This window comes from Apaloderma vittatum, unplaced genomic scaffold, assembly GCF_000703405.1.
Source record: "Apaloderma vittatum isolate BGI_N311 unplaced genomic scaffold, ASM70340v1 scaffold5229, whole genome shotgun sequence".
NCBI lineage: Eukaryota > Metazoa > Chordata > Aves > Trogoniformes > Trogonidae > Apaloderma > Apaloderma vittatum.
In genome coordinates, this window is record NW_009733410.1 from 43,624 (window position 1) to 57,563 (window position 13,940).

The following is a 13,940-nucleotide window of genomic DNA, read 5'->3' on the forward strand; positions in this document are numbered from 1 at the left end:
AGCTAAACACAGGCAATAAAATTAACACCGAACTGACTACAAGCGTAATCGTGCAAAAATCTAAAAGAATTTAGACAGCACCTGAGAGCCGTGACGCTCCGTGCCCTGACCCCCCAGCTTCTGCCCTCGCTTAGAAATTCTCTAATACTGAAGAGGTTCGCAGCACGGCTGCTCCCAGCAGAAAGTGAACAAACAGCAGCCTGCCCAGTTTTTTCCAAGGTTTTAAAAACTGGAGAAGGGCAAAGGAAAACCAGGGGAAACGGGAGCTCCCTCAACGCAAGGTGCGTTACCAAACCCACAGAACAGGATTGCAGGTTCGCAAGGCAAATGGGGTACAGAGGAATTCTTCACTTAAAAAAATAGGAACATTATTATAACAGGGGAAAAATAAAAAAAAAAAAATCAAAAATTTAGAGATCTCCTTGTTCTGATCCATTTCACTCCACAAGGACACATAAAGTGTCACCCGCCATGAACCGTTCCAGCTGTTTTAAGACTCGGTCCCCACCCCCCAAAAAATCCCAAATCAAAGTTATTCCCAATTTCATTTAAAAAATCAGAAAAGTATTAGGAAATAAATCTCACTGATGCTTTCTCAAGAGTGAAATAAAGTGCCGAGAGCACACAGCTTGAAGTATAGAATATTTCACTTCATGAAACATAAGAAAAATTTCCTTAACTCTGTCACATGCACTTCTGCAGCTTTACCAGCCCTTTATTCAATAGACGGGCAGCTTTTCTTCCAGAATTTCATAACTCAAGCAAGAACAGTAACAGCAAATACTGACAGACTATCAACGAGAAGGGAGGAAGGAAAAGAGCAGCTCATCTGAAGTGCTCAGCTTAGAAAAGGCCATAAGTAAGAACTGCAGATATCCCACTTACTACACAGAATCTACTAGAGTATACGTGCTCATCAAACCTCAGGTTGACCAAGATAAAGCAACAGTTCTGTGGAAGGTGGGTACTTAGTTGGACTCAAATCCTCATGAGATAGGAACAAGGCAGAAAAAAAAGAATATAAAAAAAATACAAACCAACAACCGCCTCACAAAATCTTGTTTCCTGCACTAGTGAGCGATGCAGCAGAACCGGCAGGATGCTGTTTACACGGTTCGCTTTCAGGATAATAAGAGGCAAAAGCACAAAGGTAACACGCAGTATCACATACTGTCAGTCTTTAGACTTTTATCTCAGTGTCTCTAAACTCTGTCGTGCCAGATGGCACAAAAAGCCATGAAAAAAAAACCCAACAATTTTGATGTTTCCTGCACAACCCTCCCTCCTCTCGTTTATAAAAATAAAAAGCGTGTCAGTGTTGTAGCTTCTTGGGAACGTTACCTGCATTTCATTTTCCCCTCTCGGTAACACTGAAGGAACTCTACTACAGGATGAGGAAATAACAGGATTGAACATAAAACCGATATTTGAATGAGATGCTGCGGGAGAGAATGAATATTTGCTCACTCAGCATCTCCCATCAGCTTAACCATCCCGCAGGAGACCTTAATCCCCAACAGAAAACAGGCCCAAGAGATTGGCAGCCGCAGGGGGGCACAGGCAGTGCTGACGGAAGGGCTAATCCAAGCTGACATGAGTAAGGGCAGGGAACGGAAGAGCACACGACGGCCAGCACGAGCCCACGTCCCGCCCCACGGGATGCCTCCAGAGGAACACCCAAGGGTACCGCTGTGACACACGCTGGCGAGCCACGTCGGGACAACATGGACTTGAGCCCGCAGCAGCACTCACAGGTATGATCCTCTTGTAACCCAAGTTTATCAACTGAATTTCTCAAGTCCACGTTGATCTTTAACACACAGTTGCCCCTCAAAGCCACAGGCTCAGCCCCATGGGTGAGAGCATCACCATACCAGGGTCCTACCTGCACTCTCGTTCAATTAATTACCTCTGCTGAAAGCTGTAATAAATGGAGCACAGCTTGCAGAAAGGTGAACCTATGGTTTGCCAGCCGCCAACGTTCAGAGGAAATTATCTATAACCTCATTTGAAGACAAACAGATGGATTACCTGGTAATTATTTTGGTTTTGTGATAGCCTCAGTTGACTTGAAGATGTGAAATGAGGAGAAAAGGTACTTCTTGATGGATTAGCACTGTTATACAACGTACTGGATGTTGTATGCAATGAGGTCCGTGCAGGCGAGTGGTAGTCTCTGTTATGATACACAATAGCGTCAGGCACGTCCCTGGCATTCACCATCTGTGAACTACAGCTCACGTTCCTTCCCGGCCCAGACAAGGCTGCGCTTTGGTTCTCCACTCGACCAGAACCGCTGCTTTCACAGAATCTCGAGTAGCTTTGCACTTGTGCTCCCATGGACGCCAGCTCTTCTTCTCTGGCGTACTCGTCGTCCACGTCGCCGGTTTCCATCGCGATGGACAGGCAGCTGCCTTCCACCGAGCAGTGCCTCTGCGCCGCGCTCCCTCCCACGAGCCTCTGAGGTTGATCTGTAACCGCCAGGGAAAACACTTCGCGGATCTCCAGGTTTTGCGTGCTACAAGAAGGGTCCCTGGCGTTAGCCCTTTGCCCGGGGGACACGTGTGACACAAGAGCCGCGTGTTCTGGTTTTTGTAACCTTTGACATCCCACAGGTTCAGCTTTACAGGGTCTGTGGCATATCGTGGGTTTCTGAGGTAAAACCAACTCCGCGGTCTGGACCGACGAACCGCCGTAGCTTTTTTTCGTGTGACTATAAATGGAGTTTGCAGAATTCAGTACGCTCGTTTGCCTAGACAAAATAATTGTCTTTTCCCCTACTAACAGGGAAGCATTTTTACAATGCGGTACTTGGCGTCCTATAGGGATGTGCTGCTGCTGAAACTCGGCGTCGTTTTTTCCCGGTAGCCGCGGAGCAGAGGTTTTATGTACTTCTGCCACTGAAAAATTGGTCTGTTTGGTGAATCCTTGCCTGCCAGATGCACTAGCGGGACTGTATATACCAGTAACGATGACGTCGTTGTTAGAAGAGGTCCAAGAAGACTGCTGGCTTTGGGATCGAGCAATATTTACCACATTTCTAACTGCTGCTTCTGGAGGTACTGAGGGAGTAGTAGAGCCAGTCCCAGGGGGAGTGCCTCCCGATTCCACAGTGCTCTTGCTGCTCATCTTCCTCCGTTTATTACCAACCCACGTCTGCAAACAAACAGCAATGACAGCAAACACAAAGCAAAGCATTAAATAAGCAGAAAAAGTAGGCAACTTTTCATCAGATCTGCTGAAAAATGGAATTCAGTGCACAAGTTGAGCCCTAAGTTTACAAATACATGAATCATGTGCTGATCATGCAGCATCTGAAGAGCCCAGGCTGGAAATTTGTGCCCCTCACGCTTGGGATTCATACACTAACACACAGGAGGGTACCAGCATCAAGTCCACAGCCCCAGTTTCTTCAAAATCCTGAGACTGTATCATGTTTCCTCTCTCAAAGTTACCCTTAAGATTCATTTCATTGACACCGCTGTGACTAATTCTCCCAATTTGAGGTTTTTTATATTAGGACCTTGGGATGCAAATCCATCACCGAGGTATGTAGTTGAAGATTTGTAACCAAATAACTGAGACATACGGCCTTCGAAACTGCCTTGAACAGAAACTGCCAATTTATACAAGAGGAAGGAAATGAACTCTATCTGTTAGACAACTACAGCAACATTTTGTGAGTTCTTTAAACCTACAGACTAATTCCTCAGGTTCAAATGTACTGCTGTTTTGAACACACAGCTAAAGGAACTGAAGGGGAAACATTAATTTCAGTATTAGAGAGTTAACCTGGTGAAAGCACGAACTCTAGCACTGGAAGCGTAAGCACCACCTAACTATCCTGGCAATTTTCAGGATCAGAGAGACAAGACTTGCTCAAGTCTCTCACCCCAGTACAGCTGTACTGAATGCGAGGGCACAAGAGAGCAAGACGAGTGCCAAAAAAATGAAAAATAAGCTTTTGCAGCTGCTTATGCTGGTTATGAAAAGGATCAGATACAGAACCAGTTTTCTGAGCTACTCTGGGTGTCCTGTGCTGCACACCCAACACCAAAGCACAGCAAGATCTCAACATTCAGCAGCACAGAGCAGCTGATTTCATCAGTAAACTCCCTCAGCCCATAACAAGCAAACTGCACTGAGAACTTATCTGGGGTTTCCATCTCACTGCACGAAAGAAGGAAAGCTTTCTCCACATACTAACGCCTGCTAAGGAAGTAAACAAATTCTTCTACAGGAAAATACACATCCCTGCGGCACAGAAGTATGATGGAAGCTCAATTCTGCTAATGTTTATTGCCAAATTCTACAATTTGAGTCACAGTTTGTTGCATGTACTAAAAACTCTGTTACTAGTAATAAATTTTTCTTCTAAAAAGTTTAAATGCAGACGTTATAAACACAAATCTCACTTTAGTGCATAAAACAAATTCAGAAGATCGAATTTATTTTTCTGTAATTTCTACTCAGACAGTAAAGTTTCAAGACATAAATTATAATTAGACACACTGAAAATTTTGGACCAGGAGAAGAGATTTCACTGCAACTTTTCCAACCAATTAGAATGGAAACCTGAAGTTTTTCCTTGTGGTTTCCCTGAAAAGAAATGCAAGTAACTTACGAGCGCTACTATTCCCTTGGGATTCAAGCACAGCTTCATGAGACAGCACGAGCCAGATTTGCCACTGCTGGAAAAGCCCCATTCTCCTGGCTGTGTCCCCCAGCCTCTTACTCCCACCATTTACCCCAAAGCACCCACCTGAAGAATCAGTGAGTGCAACTACCCCAAAAGGCAGAAAACTGAATTGGACAAAAAAAGGTAATAATTAATAAAAAAACAAGAACAGAAGATTTGGTAAGGTTAGCATATTTCAACTGGGTTACTCTGGAACTGAATAAATGCAAGAGATGAACAGCAGAAGAAAAACAGAAGAAAAAGAATTGCAGAGCTGGCAGAAGGAAAAAAGCACAAAACCTGTTTTTAGCACAGTGAGGCACTAGCACTGAGAAGAATTATGCAAAACTGTCTGGGATGTGACAGAGGAGTCATTAAGTACAAAATATCCTACAAGGAGGGACATGAATCTTTGTTTCAACCAACTAGTAAGTTTTGGGAGCACTTTGACTAACACTGGGAGCTTTACTAAAACTCTTAACTCTTACTTAGGAGGAGGATTTCCTAATTTTGAAAGAATATATTTTTATGTATTGCAGTCATAAAATCTGTAGAGGTTTACATCAAATCACAAAGAGAACTTCTCTTTTTTTTCCAACCCAGCTCCAGATTGGAAAGACTGGATGCAGTTCTGCAGGACAAGTCTACAGAAATCCTGATCTGGGGAAACAACATATTCATAGTTACGACATTTGAATTACGACAGTTACATTTAGGGAATTTGTGTTCCTATTATATCTCCAAGTGCCAGCTGCAACTCAGGAATCATTTTGCTCGACTTTGCACAAAGAAATACTAATCTCTATCCAAGAGTTTCATAGAGAAAAATAAAGAATAAAAAAAAAGGGGGAGGATTAGGAGAGGCAAAAAGGAGGGATGTAAAGAAAGAAGGGTAAGATCACGCAAAAATATGATGAGTGCAGGGCAAATGCGGGGTCTGTTTCCATTGCACTTCACCAGTAGGAAGAAAGTTTAAGTATTATACACGAGGGCTCAGCAAGGGAAGAAAACCAGAGGGAAAAGGCCATGATACGTTACTGCAGGGAGGGAAACGGGGAATGGACGGAGAGTGAATGAGGACTGCAAATAGAGAAGAGACTGGCTGCCTCCTCCTGCCCCTTCAATCGGAATAAAAATAGAAAAACAGGCCCCAACTGCATCATCAGCATCCAGAGTCCTGTTACAACCGCTTTGCTGCCCCAGGGAGTTGGGATGTCTGCCTGACTTTCAGAACTTCCCACCACCTAGAGCTGAGAAAGTTAAAACTTAACATTTCCAGAGTATTTTGAGGGAGAGGAATCAAGGTAAGGATGAGGGAGCAGAAGGGGTTGCAATTGTCAATATATCACGGGTACACAAAAAAAAATAACTAGACTGGTCTTGGTTGCAACAACTTCAGGTAGCTCCACTAGCACTGTTATTTTTTCAGCTAATGCTTCACGATTTCTATTTCTGCTCTGAGACAACAGTCATTTTGTTGTCTAGTGTTTCACAAAGGGATTATTATTTCTCTTCCCATGGAATTTGTAGACTTTGGAAGAGCTCCTGTTAGCACTACTGACATTCTTCTTTTCTAAGCAAAGAATGTACTCACTGTAAATAACTATGAGGGACCACAATATTTATGATTGTGACACAGAATATAAGTGTGACAGACTGTGTCAAAAGAAATACGTCCACAATTATTCCTTCAAATACATTAGGTTACAGAAATTTGTTTAATTTAAGAATAGTTTCCTATCCCTTGACCTTTCTTTGATACAATACATTGCACAAGGTTTCTATGGAGCAAACTTACTTGCAATTTAGTAAATAATAAAAAAACCAAAACACAAAAACACCATCAACAAAAGACAACCAACCATGAAAAAGCCCAAACCAAACCCATTAAATGAAGAAAATCATTCCTTGTGCAATCCAGGCCCCTGCTAAATACAGCAATCACGTGAAGGCATTTCAGTGAAAACAAACTATGGACAGGCCCTCTGGATAAAAACGAACACATCACACACACATACTGAAGTCTGATTTAAGACAAGCATGAAGTTAGAGATTCCAGTCCTCTGCAGATATTTCATGTAAAGAAATGAATGTGTATAACTTTTAACAGACAAATTCGGAAGGCCTCAGTACTTACCCTGACTACACTGAAGTCCAGTTTAGTTTCTTGTGCACACTGTAATATGAGCTGAAAGCAATTTTTACTTTGATTTGTCATTCCATTTTCATAGTAACGCTGCAATATCCTTTGTTGTTCTACAGTAAATACAGAACGCAGATTCATCTAAAAATAAAAGAAGATACTCTGAAAGTCGGAATAAAAAAAACTGTAATATTTGCAGAATGCACAGGCTCTCGTTTATGCTGGTTGTGGTACCTCTAAGTGTCGACATGTTCTCTTTACAGAGTCCTTTCCCAACACCTTTACTTACTTTCCCAAAAAACCCAACTGTTAGAATGAGCATTAGGGTTTCCTTTGTGACAGACTTTCACAAACAAATCAAAATTACAGTGTGTTGCCAAGTCCAAGAGCCTCGATTTTCAAACAAAATGTTCCTCCCTTAAGTAAATAAATAAAGAGATGAGCAAAAGAGAGTAACACAAGCACCAATATTGGCAGGTCTGTTTCCCCTCCCCTACCAAAAAAACCCCAACCCCCCAAAAACCAAACAGACAAAATCTGAGATAAAGTAAAGGTCAGTGTTTGCCACGAGTAAAGTTTCCACAATGTCCAACTTCAGCAAATCCTACACAAGTTACGGCCGGTCACACTACTCCTTCTGCCATGTCAGCGCTGGCACTTCCCAGCTGCAAAGTCAAGAAGATCAAGGACCAGAACTGAAAACTAATGCGAGATATAAAAAAAAAACCAAACAACAAAAGAACCCAAACCAAACTAAAAAAACCCCAAAAAACTAAAGAGAAGGGCTGTGGGCAGTTCTTGTCCAGCCCACTGCAACACTGATGCTCTAATATTAACACAAAGGAGGGACCAACCAAATCCCAACCTGCCTTCAGAATGGTTCAAGCTTCTGTGAAGCTGTACCCTGAGGGCAGAAATCAGACTTTTTAACAAGACTTAAGGGTTGTTTTAGAGAGGCATAACCCAATGCTGACCACAGGACCTCAGGATGTGTTCCTGCCCCTTTGCCTTCTCTGAAGCGGTGCTTGATGGCGAACTGGAGCTTTAAGCTCCTGTTATACCGTCTGTACAGGCAAAGAAAATAATCCTGGGGTCACAAGTACGAAAGGAAGAGCCCCATCACACCAGCATTTCTAGAGCAGGGCTTTGATTTTGTCCCAAACAGGAGCTGGCTAGAAACGACCTGCATCTGACTTCGTGACTCAGAAAGCAAAATGTCACCAGCCATGAGACACTTTTAACACTTTCACTCCACGTATCAAAACAAGAACCCGTGCCATCATCTCACTGGAAAATAAAGGGGGATGAGGCAACCCTGTGTAGGTACCGAGCTTTGAGTTACTGGTTTCAGAAATTTTGGAGGAGAGTAGCAATACACTTAAGCTTTACATGAGAACTGCTTCAAATTTGGAGCAAATAAAATTATTAAGGGCTCAAAAGGATGAGGAGACACCCAACGCCTTTCACATTATTAATCAAGATGATTACAGTAGGCAATGGTAATGGATGTTGGAGTTTGACAGGCTTCTATAAAGAGGAAGATTAATATCTAGAATTTGGAGTAAAAGCTTGTAGGTAGAGCTTTCACTTCAGTTTACTTTCCTCTACGTGTCAACAGACAATAGAAAAATCACTAACTATAAATTTGTAAAACTTAGTTTTCTCTTCAATACTTAAACTAGCAGATGATTTCTACCTCTGTTCCCAATTCTTATTCACCCTCTCCATCTAGAGCAACAATAAATGCCGCACTACCAGCTGCAGCACAAGTCAGAGTTATTGCCCAAGTTATCCCATCACAGTCAGAGCTGCGCAAAGGAGACTCTTTCTCCAAATACTCCACTGCTTAAAGAAATTTATAGCAAGCATCAGAGAAGACAATTAATAACCCATTAACAAATCAATAGTGTTCATTAAAATCTACTTTATAAAGTTAAGAACTGTCTTCAAATCTCCCATGTGGATATGCAAGATGACGCAGTCACCAACCGATGTCTGTTACTTTTAAAGAACATGTAAGAGTTAATTCTGTGATTCTTTCTCCCCCTGCCCGACTGGCAGGACCCAGCTCGCGCTTCTGTCAGACTCTTTCATTAGCAGCGCCCGTGCGATTTAGTCGAGATCAGATCCCACAAGTGACTCCATCAGAAATAGTCACAGGCCTTCTATCTTTCCAGATGCAGATGAAGTCTGGCATCCAATCGCTCCCGCATTTCTAGACATCCAAAAGGAGCACGTTCTCCAAACAGTTCAGTAACCCGCGATGAAGACCCCTCCAATTGCAAGATGAATTTTTAGAATCAGACCTAACGACGCACAAGAGAAGATGTGCCAAGTCCCTCACACATTTTCTAATTATGTGGATTTCTGTATCCCCAGTCACTTCTGTGCTAAAATACTTTCATTGCTGTATTTGACATCTGTAGCTTGGCTAAGGACAGGGTGGAACATTTTCACAAAATATTCAGATAAACCTACAGATATTGCATGAATAGACCTGGCTAACCTCAAGGTCTGGTTTAAGAAACAACTGAACACGGTTATTAAATCATGATGTGGCTTCACAAACAACTCTCTTTTTTGCCATTTATTTTAATCACTGGTTGTCTACACCTGCCAACCAAAACACTGGAAAGATTCCTTAGTAACTTCTCCCTTGAATCCAGCCAGGTGAAGCTCCAAGGATCTGCGCAGAGGCTGTCAGAAACTGATTTAAATAAATTGCAGGACCCTACGAACGCAGTTATGGAAGCTGAGTCATAACTCGAGTTCACGTTGCAACATCTCAACTTTCAAATAAGCAGGAGACAATTTATTAATGCTTTTTGTGCTTTGAATACACTGAATTCTAAGTCAACAGACAGTTCTGTGCCATTTCTCACTGTCCAACCTCTTCACATACATATTTACCAAGCTACAGAAGGGACACTGAAATATTCTTAATATATCAGTAGCCATCCTGCTACGTAAATCGATCGTATTCATTTTGCTCTGCCAGTTAATTAATTTAAAAACTAAACAAAGCAAACAACAAACAAAGCAAACCAATACACAACTGCCTTTTACCAGAGGCAACAGAAATTTAGGAGTAAATTGCAGAATAAACCAGAGCACACACATCACATTCAGCAAGGCTACACAGGCAGCTGCCCGACGGAGAGCCTGGTGCAAATGCCACTCAAAATCTTAAACTCAAAGCAAATTAACCAAGTGACTGGACTCAGAGGTGCACTATAGCGAGCCCTTCTACTAGATCCCATAATAATTTGAACCATGCTACAGGCTACGCTCTGCTCACGGCCAGGCAGCAAACACAACTTCACACAAAGATCTTTGATTACACAGAGCAAGAAAAAAGAAACTCAGAATCATAGTTTCTTTGCTTTTTAAACTGCCTACGCAGTAATTTCTAACTAGGTATTACGGCTCACAAGATTACTAGTAGTAGTAGAAGCAGCAGGACGTTCAATCTCAATATTGCAGGACAAAACAAGGGCTGGCACGCTCATTTCACACTGGTGTAGGACACGTGGCAATATTCCTGCCCACTGACAGCACATCATCTGCAAAGTCCAGACGGAAATCAGTTTGCAATCGGCAGTTCTTAAGTGTTTATTTAGAATATCTACACCTGTGTTGAACAAACCAGTTACTGAATATCTGGAAGCCCCATGAGAAAGCCACAAAGCCCAAAGCCATCACGTTAATCCATGAAGTGCTGCCTCCGCACATCCCAGCTTCGTGGCAACAAGCTCTGCTCGCTTTCCACACCCGTCAGACTCAGCAATTTATCTACATTAAGTACATTCAAACACCTGTAAGAACATAATGTTAGCGTCTCTTGGATAAATTAATACACGGTATATTCATCAAAGGATAACAATGATTTATTATTTTTTCTGGTGAAGCATTACCTGTTTAGCATCAGTTTTCATAGTTATGCAGAACAAGATAATTCTTAGATTTTCTTTAACTTACATTACCAAGCACTGAGGCAGCCACGTTAGTATCAAGGACATCAGCAGGTCGTAGGTCTTCATATTGGACTCAGTATTATTCAAAACAATCTCACAGCCAGAAGTAACTTCAAAAGAAATAAACTCCTTTTCCCCAACTTGTGTACCTATGAAGCTCTCCAGTTTTTTCAGTATTTCTCACCTTTGTCTTGAACCTCAGATTCCAAGTTAGAAACCCACACGGATTTTTATCATAATTTCATTTTGATCTTGACTTGCCAAGCTTAGAAAACATGCATTTGAGCTTTTGGGAAGCCAGGTGTCCAGTTGGTTGGCAACGCATTGGCACTGAAAAGAGAGTTTGTTACAGAAAAGAACTTCGTGAAATTTAATAAAATTCAGGTGAAACATTATGCAAACCAAAATTTCACTAACCTAAGTTATAATTTCACTTCAGTAAAAGATAGAGGTGCCAAAGCAGTATTTTTCAGGGTTTAACATCTAAAGTAGCCTCAGCCAAGTGTGTTGCTGTTTGTGACAGTGCAGGGAATCACCCAAGATACAGAAAAAAAGCAAGTTTCCTGTAAGTACTTCCCTCACCTGTGCTACGTGTCCTAGGCCAACTAACATCACTCAGCTTTTCACTCTGGTTTGTCTCCCACACCTCCACTGTCTGGAAACCCATCAATATCAAGACGTTGTTCTTTCTTAACTGAAGACCGATTTTAAAAATTCATCACAGCAGCAGAAAAATCCCTTCGCTCTATGTGGCGTGCCGGGAGACATAAATGCAGTCCAAACGCTAACTCAGGCACCAGGGACGCTTCTCACGCCGAAGCGGTGAGATCCGAGACAGGAACTCTGTGCCCTCCAGTTCTCCCAAGAGCGCTGAGCACGAGCCTCACGAAGGACAACCCTACTCACACGCTACGACCTGTCACCCTGGCTCCTCGTCAGATGAGCTTATTCTTACAGCTGAACTTTAGACTTCAGCTGCTCAAGCAACTTTCTGCACAGCATTCACCTTCCTTCCCCTTCTGTGACAAGCAGGAGCACAAGTGGAGAGGGGAGAACACAGAAGAACTAAATCTGAGATTGCTTCTGCAGTGGTAGCGCGTTTGCTTCGTGAAACATACTCGGTGTCACAGTTATCCCACATAGCTTGCTGAAAGTGCTTAGTCCTTCCACTCCAGTTACTTTAGTCAACCTCCCAAATTAAGAATCTCTCCAGGGAGACCTGCTGAATCTCAGAGATGTATTTTTAGAAGCCAATGGAAACGAGTCGGTGTCAAGGACTACCACAAAAGAAAGAACAATAAGAAAAGCAGGATAATCATGTATCAATGATGCCCTAGTTAGAAAAAACCCAAACAATTCAAGAGTTACTTAGCTGTTCTGCAATGACCACCTGAAAGATCTGGAGGGAAAAAAAAACAGTATAAGAAGGAAAAAAAATTCTGCAGTGCAAAGTCTGCCTACGACATCCAGCATTATAATCTTAGTGCCAGAAAGTCTCTACCTACTAAGACTGGTGAACCAAGTAAACTTACTTACAAAGTCTTTAAAGAATATTACATTAATATAGATTAATTTGAAAAGTAAACAGTTAATGATACTCCTCTCAAACAGTAACAGAAATTAGTCTTGGATGTAAAATGAAGAAAAAAAAATTTAATTCACTCAGAGAACAAGCCAGAACAAAGTAACGACGTGTAAAAATCTTTATGATATGAAACACTATAAACTTGTGAGGGATTAACACACAGTAATAAAAGAGAATAAGCAGTTTCTGAGAGGTTGGGGTTTGGTTTTTTTTGTTTGGTTGGTTTTTATTCCTAAATCGGCATCAAACAAGCGTCTGTTTGGGAAAAAGTCATCTTACAAAGGCCTGCAAGCCTATTACTGCTTTAGTCTATCACAGAATGGTTTGGGTTGGAAGGGACCTTAAAGATCATCTGGTTCCAATCTGCTGCCATCTGTAACAGGTACAACAAGAAAATCAGCACACGCCAACGTATTTCCTATTTTCTTTCCCTCCACACATCTCCAGTGGTAAAAGATAACAAGACTCAGCAAAAATATAAATCTGAGGCAAAACTGCCGCTATAATAAGAAAGCTACTGTATAGATAAATAGAACAAAACTGCAGTGGTGACATTATTACCACAGCTTTAGTAAGCTGACCTGTACCAGCAACCACCTAATTCACTTCCCCTGCCTGCCAAAAGCTCACCATTTTTGGCACACCCCAAAAAGAAAGATAACGATTAATCAACCACCTTACACACTATGTGTGGAGACAATGGACAAGCAACAATGTTTAATAATCTCAATTTGTAGGTTACTGCCTCTTCCCTGCACAGGCCACAACTACACAACTCTAAGTGCAGTAGATTATGCTTATAGTTGGGCAAGTATAATTAATATCCTTGTAGATATCCATGACTCGCAGCACAACTGCTTCCCTCTCTACTAAGTACAGCATTTGTAATACTGTGCTACGGTTCTACCTATAAAATTCAGCCCTTTAATAGGGACAGATTAGACGGCCCCCAGTAACTTGTAATAACCTATGACCACAACTCTGCAGGTTTACACACCCCATCCCACTTCATTCACTCAAGAGACTTCTGACTCGAACTGGATTAGACATGTGTTTTAAATTAAACATGTACCCAAGGGTTTGCGAGACCTGTGTGAGAAAAAAATGAAAGGAATACTAACAAAATGCAGTCCTACTCTGCTTCAGGAGTCCAGTTTGGAAGAACTTTAGTTACCTACATGTGATCTGCCTAAAATACCAGAAGCCCCAGGCTAACAGAGTGCAGGGCACAGGGCTGGGGATCCCTTGTGATGCCCCAGAGCGGGGCAACACGCACTACGCACCCGGCACCACCACCTCCAGAGGCCCCAAAACTGCCCAACTCACACACCCCTTCCTCCACCTTCCCTTCCAAGCACTTGAGGGCTCAAGTTTTGGCGGCAGGACACCCTGTTCCACCTGCCGTCACCCCTGGCTGTGCTTGGCACCAAAACAGCGCCGGTGTAGGGTCTGCAGGTGGAATTCCTCAGGGGAAACAAGGTTTGAGCGGTTCCACGCCCCATGCCCCGCTGCCGCCGGCCACCTCCTGCCCCCTCACGCATGAGGAGGCCGCCTGGCTGC

The 13,940-nt window shown here is 42.5% G+C and overlaps 1 protein-coding gene across 1 annotated transcript in view; it reads right to left on the reverse strand.

Moving 5' to 3' along the window:
* Nucleotides 1-11,122, reverse strand: part of HDX (highly divergent homeobox) — a 33,494-nt gene extending 22,372 nt beyond the window's left edge. The window contains exons 1-3 of the mRNA XM_009875873.1: nt 10,980-11,122; nt 6,816-6,962; nt 2,032-3,156 (exon numbers count right to left, since the gene is read on the reverse strand). Of these exons, the coding sequence (XP_009874175.1) occupies nt 2,032-3,156; nt 6,816-6,962 (1,272 nt within the window). The 5' untranslated portion in view covers nt 10,980-11,122. The remainder of the gene's footprint in view (nt 1-2,031; nt 3,157-6,815; nt 6,963-10,979) is intronic.
* Between the last annotated feature and the right edge of the window lie 2,818 nt (nt 11,123-13,940).